The sequence below is a fragment of the Xenia sp. Carnegie-2017 genome, unplaced genomic scaffold (genome assembly GCF_021976095.1).
Source record: "Xenia sp. Carnegie-2017 unplaced genomic scaffold, XeniaSp_v1 HiC_scaffold_23, whole genome shotgun sequence".
In the NCBI taxonomy this organism is placed as follows: Eukaryota; Metazoa; Cnidaria; class Anthozoa; order Malacalcyonacea; family Xeniidae; genus Xenia; species Xenia sp. Carnegie-2017.
The window spans coordinates 11,744,421-11,752,868 of record NW_025813486.1 but is presented as its reverse complement, the minus strand read 5'-3'; the positions used below and the strand labels follow the sequence as shown (position 1 = coordinate 11,752,868).

At 37.0% G+C, this 8,448-nt stretch overlaps 1 protein-coding gene across 1 annotated transcript; it reads left to right on the top strand.

Annotated features, from left to right (window-relative positions):
• The first annotated feature begins 1,785 nt into the window (after window positions 1-1,785).
• LOC124449119 (putative nuclease HARBI1) lies at window positions 1,786-2,901 on the top strand. The gene has a single exon (XM_047000066.1). It carries the CDS (start codon window positions 1,786-1,788, stop codon window positions 2,899-2,901), a length of 1,116 nt encoding a protein of 371 aa, XP_046856022.1.
• The last annotated feature ends 5,547 nt before the right edge of the window (window positions 2,902-8,448 follow it).

The following is an 8,448-nucleotide window of genomic DNA, read 5'->3' as shown; positions in this document are numbered from 1 at the left end:
AAATAAAGAGCAAACACAACATACTCTACACGCTATTTGTTGGCATGCAATGTTTCGTTGTTTAAACAAAATCTTTTTATCAGCCATATTGACATGGGCGTATAATAATCATGCACATTAGAGAACCATTTAAAAAACGAAGAAACTTATCACATCCGTGTAGCAATATTTCAATCCTTAAATTTATTTCAAGTTCTTAGAAATCTGCGATAAAGTTTATTTTAAGGCAGAATTATTTCTGCATACACCTAAAACGATTTTAGCTCGCCATTTTCTCATTAGGAAATCAACAATACACTTATAAATGCTTTATCCACTTGCTAAACAAACCTAAAAATTGAGTTTCATCAACAAAATAAGGCTATGCTCTATTTCTTTGCATCATTTATGGCTGTTTCAAACTTTTAAAGACTGTGTTATTACTGAGCATATTTTGCGATACTTCCTGCCGTATGTATATAGTTAAACTTGTATCCCATTCGGCGATGCGCAACGATGGCTAAGACTGCTAACACGAAGGTTTGATATAACTGCTCTATTTATAACACTAACCACCTTAATTGAAGTTTGTTGGTTTACCAAATTTTAGCAAATATTATTAAAAAAGTACGTTTTTCCTTAGATATAATAATAATAATAAGGACTTTATTTGAAGAGGGGGACACGTAACAGCTGAAAAGCTGACAAACCTGTGGCCCTCTGATTGTAAAACGGACGACGATTGCTTTTACAATGGACATTGTGTTCGTGGAACGGGCACCTGCAGTTCAGATTACACTGGAGTCTTTTGTGAAGGTAAATTGATGTAAATATCATCTGAAGTAATGAATTAAAAAGTGCTGAAGGTCGGTTCACTTTATAAAAATGAGGCTTCCTCGCAGAATGGAAAATAATCAGACAGACACCACTTTCAATTGTAGTCGCACAGAAAAATGCTGGAGACGGGCAGTGTTTTGCAATGTTATTTTAAAGTTTTCGCTATGTTTTCGAGCTGTATGGAGAGAAAATTTTAGCCCGTACACTAAAAGCTCACTCACACTCATTGAATGCGACATACAATTCACATAATCATTGACAAAGTCATTTCTTCATCTCTGGCAAGATATTCTCCCTGGATCTTTTAAATCAAGCAATTAGTTGAGTGAAACTCCAGTCTTCGAATATTTATATGAAGTGATTTTGAAGCCCCATTTAATGCACCCGTTTCGCTCATTCTAAATGGGTATTACTCAGAGTTCTAAATTTTAGAATGCGGAAGATAGCCAATTTAGATTGCTTTCTGTGCTATCTAAAGGCTATGTTTGTCTCTCCTGACCTCAATATCTCTGGACACTGTTAGTGTGAGACAGACAGAAAATGGCGCTTAGTAGGAGCGGCAATCGCATGGTAAAACCATACTCTTTGACTATGAAGACATACTCTGTTTTTGTTGTTGTTGACCGACGTTTTGACAACCTTAGCGGTAGTCATCTTCAGAGTCAAATGAGGAGTAAATGTCGGGTTAGCCGTATTTGTTATCTGGTTCTTACGTCATTGTATTGTGTGTACAGGAAATGTGTATTGTCATTGTGGATTAGTGTGAAGTGAAATATTTTATTTTTATGGCCTGTTCATATGGGGTGGGATAGCCCACCTAGCCGGGATGGCTATGCTTGTTGAGTTGAGTGTTAAATTCGTTTTATATGAGACCGTCCCAAAAACTATCCCGCTAACAAGCCCGCTTTTACCGAGCAAGCACTCGTTGAAGACTGGGACCAAGCCTCTAAAACGCGCGAATAATTCAAAATGACGAACAAAAACAAGCTATTGCTCTTCCTTTGCACTCAATTGATATCTCTCACAGCTTTGTTTATTGAATTGTGCGGTTTGATTTTGCTTCACAAATTGAACGAAAAGCGGCAACATGAAGTAATTTGTGGAGCTAATCTTCAAAGGCAGAGCTATTTCCTTAATAGACTGAAGAGATTGAAAGAAAGAAGAATACGACGTGCCAAGCGAAGTTGCTGGTTCAAGCCTGGCCGTACTGATCAATGGTGGCAAAACATGCTGTATGGTATAGCCCCCCAGGAGACATGGAAAAAGAACTTTCGAATGTCCAAGGAAGCCTTTACAGAACTAACCGAAGTGTTGCATCAATCAATTGCTCCAAATCTAAATGGTCCAAACAAAAGGGCTATAAGTGCCGAAAAGAAATTAGCAGTTACGTTATACTTCTTGAAAGACAGCGGTTCTCTACGTATGACGGCGAATGCTTTTGGTATTGGATTAAATACAACATCAGACATAGTATTTGAAACATGCAAAGCTATTGTAACATTGCTAGGCCCTAGTTATGTATATCTTCCAAAAAACATAGATGAGATGAGAATGAAAGTAGCAGAGTTTGAGTGTAAATTTGGCATGCAACAAGCATTTGGTTGCATTGATGGCACACACATACCAATCATTTGCCCATCAAACAATCCACAAGACTATCATAATTACAATGGTTTTCATTCTTTGAACGTCCAAGCAGTATGTGACTACAGAGGAACATTCATGGATGTTGAATGTCGCTGGCCAGGCAGTGTTCATGATGCCAAAGTGTTTGCCAATTCATCAATAAATGACAAACTACGAAAAGGAAAATTGCCAGCAGTCTTTCAATCAGTTTTGCAAGGGTATGAGAAAGTTCCGAATTATCTAATTGGTGACCCAGCCTACTCACTAACCCCCTTTTGTATGAAGGAATATGATTCATGTGAAAATAATGAGCAAGTCATTTTCAACAATTTGTTAAGATCAGCTAGGAATCCTATTGAATGTGCTTTTGGCCGCCTGAAAGCACGATGGGCAGTTTTAACAAAAAAGGTTGACCTTAAATTAGAAAAGGTACCAATATTAGTTTATGCTTGCTCATAACTATTGCGAGAAACACTCATCTTATATAAATGATAACCTAGTAACCATGCAAATTGATCATGCAAAAAGAAATGAAGAAGAAAATATCAACATCCCAGACCATGTGTATTCTTGCAATAATGGAGAAGGTGAAATTGTCAGACGTTTATTGACTAATTATATACATGCCATTCTACCTGGTACAGAAGTCTGACATTTAAAAACAGGAAAAAAACTTTATGTTTAATACCAGACCTGTAAAATATTAAATAGTGCATATTAATTATTAAAACCTTTGTTGTTCATTTGAATTTGTGGATTTCCTTCTCCATTTTGTGTCTCGTTGTTTGGTAGAAATACAGGTTGGGGAATCCCCATTGTTTGGTACATACTTTGGTTTTGGTAAAATATGTTGTGATTAACACCACTAGGCTGTTGTTGTGGCACATACTGCTGTTGTTGTGGCACATACTGCTGTTGTTGTGGCACATATTGCTGTTGTTGTGGCACATACTGCTGTTGTACCATTGCTTGTGCTAACATTTCAACTGACTGAGATATACTCTTGCCAAGTTGCAACATCATAGAGTTTATTCCTTCCAAAGCATTGGCGAAAGATTCAGTGGAACGCTCCATACTAGCTGCCAGATCTTTGCGGAATTTCATATCTTCTCTGGCCTCATCTAATAACATCTTGTCACGTTGGGCTGCAGACAATGTCTTTTCAAGATGTTTCCGCTTGTTGTCGATTAATTTTGGAACATGACTCTCTGCTTTTCTTTTCAAAATATTTGGGGGTTCTTTGTCTCCGTTATTTTCATTTTCTAAGCAAATATCTTGGGTAGATGGACTGGTTAAATTCTCCAATGGTTCTGACAAGGTAACATTTTCTGATGTTTCCTCGTCAATAAAACTTTCGGCATCGATACCAAAAGGAAGAGGTTCTGTGGAGGGATATCCTCCCCAAATACGAGCCAATTCATCGTAAAACTCAAATACAATTTTTCCGCTTCCACTCCTCGTGCCAGCAGTTACAGCTTTTGCGAAGTTTTGTCGAATTTCTTTAACTTTCTCTTGGATCCTTTGATGACCCTTTTGTATTTGAGAATTCTCCTTCTTTTGCATCGCGAAAAACTCCTTTCTATTCTTTTCGTTGTGTTCAGATGGATTAATTGGAGAGGTTAACGACACTGGACCAAACAACGAAATGTCTTCGACCTCGTACAATTTAGCCATTTCTTTCCTTAATTTTTTATATTGAGCCGGTCTGTCCGTGTCAAAATTAATCGCTTGATATTCCATCCGCGATTTGTAAGCATTTAAGCATGATATAAAGTTGTGAATCATTTCAGAATTCCAACGAAATGCTCTTTTCTTCGTCTGTTTACTCACAGCAAGCTCACTATTTTCCGCCATTTTTGTTTATAGGACTCGTGCCTCGTGTCACGTGTTTTCCAAAGTGTTGTTTTTATCCCGGCTCACTGGGCTACGCTAACTAATTTGTGTTCATATGGAATATTTTCATCCCACTTGACAGAGATCTCGGCTTCCTCATACCGAGATGTCACCTAACCGGGCTGGCTCACTTTCCATATGAACACAAGATGCAAAACCTATAAAATACTCTACAAGGTCGGATCTCGCTACATCGTCATTATCCCGGCTAGGTGGGCTATCCCACCCCATATGAACAGGCCCTAAGTTGTGACGTGTGATTTAGGTGTGACGTTTTTAGTTGTAATGTGTGGGTGTCAATTGTGTATTGTCATTGTGAATTAGTTTGAAGTGTAAAGTTTTTTGTTGATCGTTTGTTTGTATTGTGAATAAGTCGTTTGTAAGGTGCCGGTAATTGCTGTGATCTGTTCAGGGGGGTTTGTTCCAAGTTGGTATACGAACTTTCTAATGTAAGCCGTTGTCTATAGTCAGTACTGTAAGTGATGTATTTTGCCGAATCCCAGTCAATGTTGTGCTTTGTGATTCGGTGATGTTCGGCAATGTGATTAGTTTTGTCTTGTTTCTTACTTGCTCGTTTGTGTTCAGTAAGTCTTATGTTTAAGTTCCTGCCATTTTCCCCGATATAGGAGGCGTGGCAGTCGGAGCAGTTTATTTTGTAAACTGCACCTTGTCGTTCGTTGGGTTGTTCTTTGTCCTTTATGTTCGTTAGTACTTGTCGTAACGTTGTGATTGGTTTATGTGCGACACGTATGTTGTAGGGTCGTAAGATACGCGAGATAGTCTCAGACGTACCTTTTTTGTAAAGTATCGTTGCTGTTGTCACTGAGTTGTTCGTTTCGTTGGGTTCGTTGGGTTTGTAAGTTTTGCGTTTGATAAAGTCAGAGTTATAGTTGTTTTTGTCAAAAACACGTTTGAGATAGTTGTTTTCGTTTTGTAGACCGCCCGGTGAATCACATATGATTTGTGCACGTCTTGTTAATGTTCTGATTGTGGTGGCTTTGTGTGATGTAGGGTTGTAAGATGATTGATCTAGTAGTCAGTATGTGTTGGCTTGCGATAAACTGTTGTTCGTAGTTTTTGATTATCATGTTTTACCAAACAGTCGAGAAAAGGAAGAGTTCCGTTTTCTTCGACATCTTTGGTAAATTGTATGTGGCTGTTCTGTTTGTTGATGTGAGTATGAAAATCATTAATGTCGTCTGCATGTAGTGCTGTGATTGTGTCATCTACGTAGGGAAACCAAAAAGGTAGTGCATGTTTGTAAGTCGTGAGCGCCCGTTCCTCTATAGATTGCATTACAATTTCAGCAACTACAACAGAAACGGGCGAGCCCATTGCTGTCCCATGTAATTGTTTGTAGTGTGTTCCATTGTATTGGAAGTAAGTCGAGGTGAGGTAGAGCTCCAGTAACTCCATAATGTCTTCTGTCGGTAATGGCAGTACGTCCGTGGTGTTTGTGATGAGGGTTTTTGTACAAGTATGTGCCAGATTAAGTGGAATACTGGTGAACAGTGATTTCACATCAAAAGACACTAGTATATATGTTATATGTTTTTTTGTCACATATATTATCAGAACATTTAAAGTTGTTGTGAAATATGAAGTGTTACATGTTTACCATAAAATTCGTTTCATTTTATTAAAGAGCTTTGTTTGCTTTAGACTGGGGAGTTAGGTGTGGCCATTCATTCCATGGATGCTTGCTTTGGTCTAACTCGCAAAAAGTTGGCAGATAATAGTTTTGCTGTCCAAAACCATGGCTGCCTTATATTTGCTGATCAGGATGAAGTAGATGATTTTTTTGATCATTATAGCAAGTCTAATAACAAAGTAGTAGAGGTAATTATTGCATGATGAAGGACTTTGAAGCCTATTCAAAAGTATTCTGTGTTATGGGAGGGAGGGGGGGGAGTGAATAGTTTGAAAACAAACTTTATATGTAGTCCAATGAAAAGAAATGGCAAAGCCAGCACTTTTTTACTTTTACATTGCAAATAGTTTTGTATTCAATCACTGGAAAAACAATGAACGGATTTGATTTTCTAAAGAAATTATTAACAATTTTGATGACAAATTTGCATCGTAACAGTAAAAGATTGAGCAGGCTTCGCCCCTGAGAAAAGTGGGTCTATGCGTCATGCAGGTCCATGGGCCCTCATACATACGTAAGTAACTACGTGGATTTAAAATCAAAATTACAAACAGCCAATTTTTTTTTTTCCTTTAATTTATCATGTTTATACATGGTCAATGTCTATATTGTGTAAACTGTCATGTTTATTTTTACAGTAATAAAACAATTGCTATGTATGCGCTAATCTATAATGTGCTCCACCTTATTTTATAGTTGTCAGATATTTAAGGCAGGAGAAGTTACAGAAGCACTTCACTCCAAAGGTAAAAATCAACTGTTTGATGAAGTTTTAGTTAGATTGTAAACAAGTCAGTTTTAGTTGGATTGAACATGTTTTTTTAAAAAGTAATATTCTTTTATTCACATATAAGCCATGCAGAATGTTTAATTCTATAATTAAAATTTCGAAGATTAAAGCCCAAAAGTAAAAACTACATTATATAGAATAATAATTTTTTTTGAGGGGGGGTTCTACCTTTCACCTACACAAAGACATGCACTATTCACTGGATGGGCAAATAAAATATCATACTTGTAAAAATAACTGTAATAATTGAGATACTTATGCATTAGTAAAAAATATTTATGTTTGTGCAATATGTTTTAAACGTCTTGCTATTGACTATGCATTGCAACCAGAAGAAATAGCTTTGGACAATTGAGTTAATTTCTCTTGCTGGCGTAACGCACATGTTTCTTTTATTGCAGGGAGAGTAGTTACTTTATGTAGCAAGATGCCAAAGTCTAAGCAGTCTTGCTGACTTAAGTTGTTGTCAATACTTCCACATAAAGCTTTGACTTCATTAAGATTCAGAAATACTGGCACCAAAACTTTTTTCTTTTTGTTTCACAACAATAATGTTTTGAACTCCAAGACCTCCATGAGCAAATCCACAAGAATGCAACAACTCTATGCCTTCCCATATCTTAATTAATAAAGATATCCACTCGGCAAAAGTGATTCCATGAGTATAGCACAATCCTTCCAAGGACATGTACACTCCAGTTCCTACATGACCATACAATTTTGCTATTAAAATGAATGGCTTTTTATCCCGACAAATACAAATTAAGATTGGAAAACATGAATGAGATGGTAAGCTAAGAACAGTTCTTGCTTCATCAATGACATCAAACTCAGATTTCCTCACTGCAACTGCCATTCCTCTAAACCAACAGAACTCCATGCTATCAAAATTCCCAATTGGGAATGAATATGTAGGCTTCTTTGATAAGGAACGTAGCAATTCCGAACGATTGATACTCACGCAATCAGGTAATCCACATAGCATTTTATTCTCAGTTGAGCAATCTATGAAATGAGACAAGAAAATAAAGTTTGCTCCATGTCCAAGATAGTTCTTCTCAAGATGGAAAATCATTCCCCACCAAAAAATGGTTCTCAATATTATATACAATTAACACCAAAAATTAAGCCTTTCCTCAAATTATTCTTATCGTGTGCCTCTGAAATTAATGTTAATTAAGGACTGCGCTAGCTATTTTAAACCATACCATTTTCCGTATGACATTGGATAACATTTTCAATGGCGTCGATGTGGCTAATGCCAGAATAAAAGTAGACATGATTGCTATGAATTCGCTTCACCGTAGGAAAACACTTTCGTACAATGAACCCATACTCTCGAACAGATATACTCTTATATTTATTTCTCAACACTTTTAGAACATCTGAGCATTTTACGCGACATAAGCAATCTTGATGAAACATAGTTGACAACCTATAATAAAGTCATATATAACAATTAAGGACACAAGCGACTGCGTTCACGGATTCCGGTTGACAAAAAACACCACAAGTGGAGACATTCTCACCAATTTGCACGAGCTTCTCGAAAGTGAGACGGTTTACGTTTTCTTCTTGATGCATCTTTTTTCGGCATTGCTTCAACTCAAATGACATAAATGGGCTTTAATATGGACGGGCAGTACAGTATATAAGAGTATGCAACATATGT

Excerpts from the sequence above, each read along its gene's own strand:
- LOC124449119 (XM_047000066.1), top strand. The coding sequence starts at position 1,786 with ATGACGAACAAAAACAAGCTATTGCTCTTCCTTTGCACTCAATTGATA.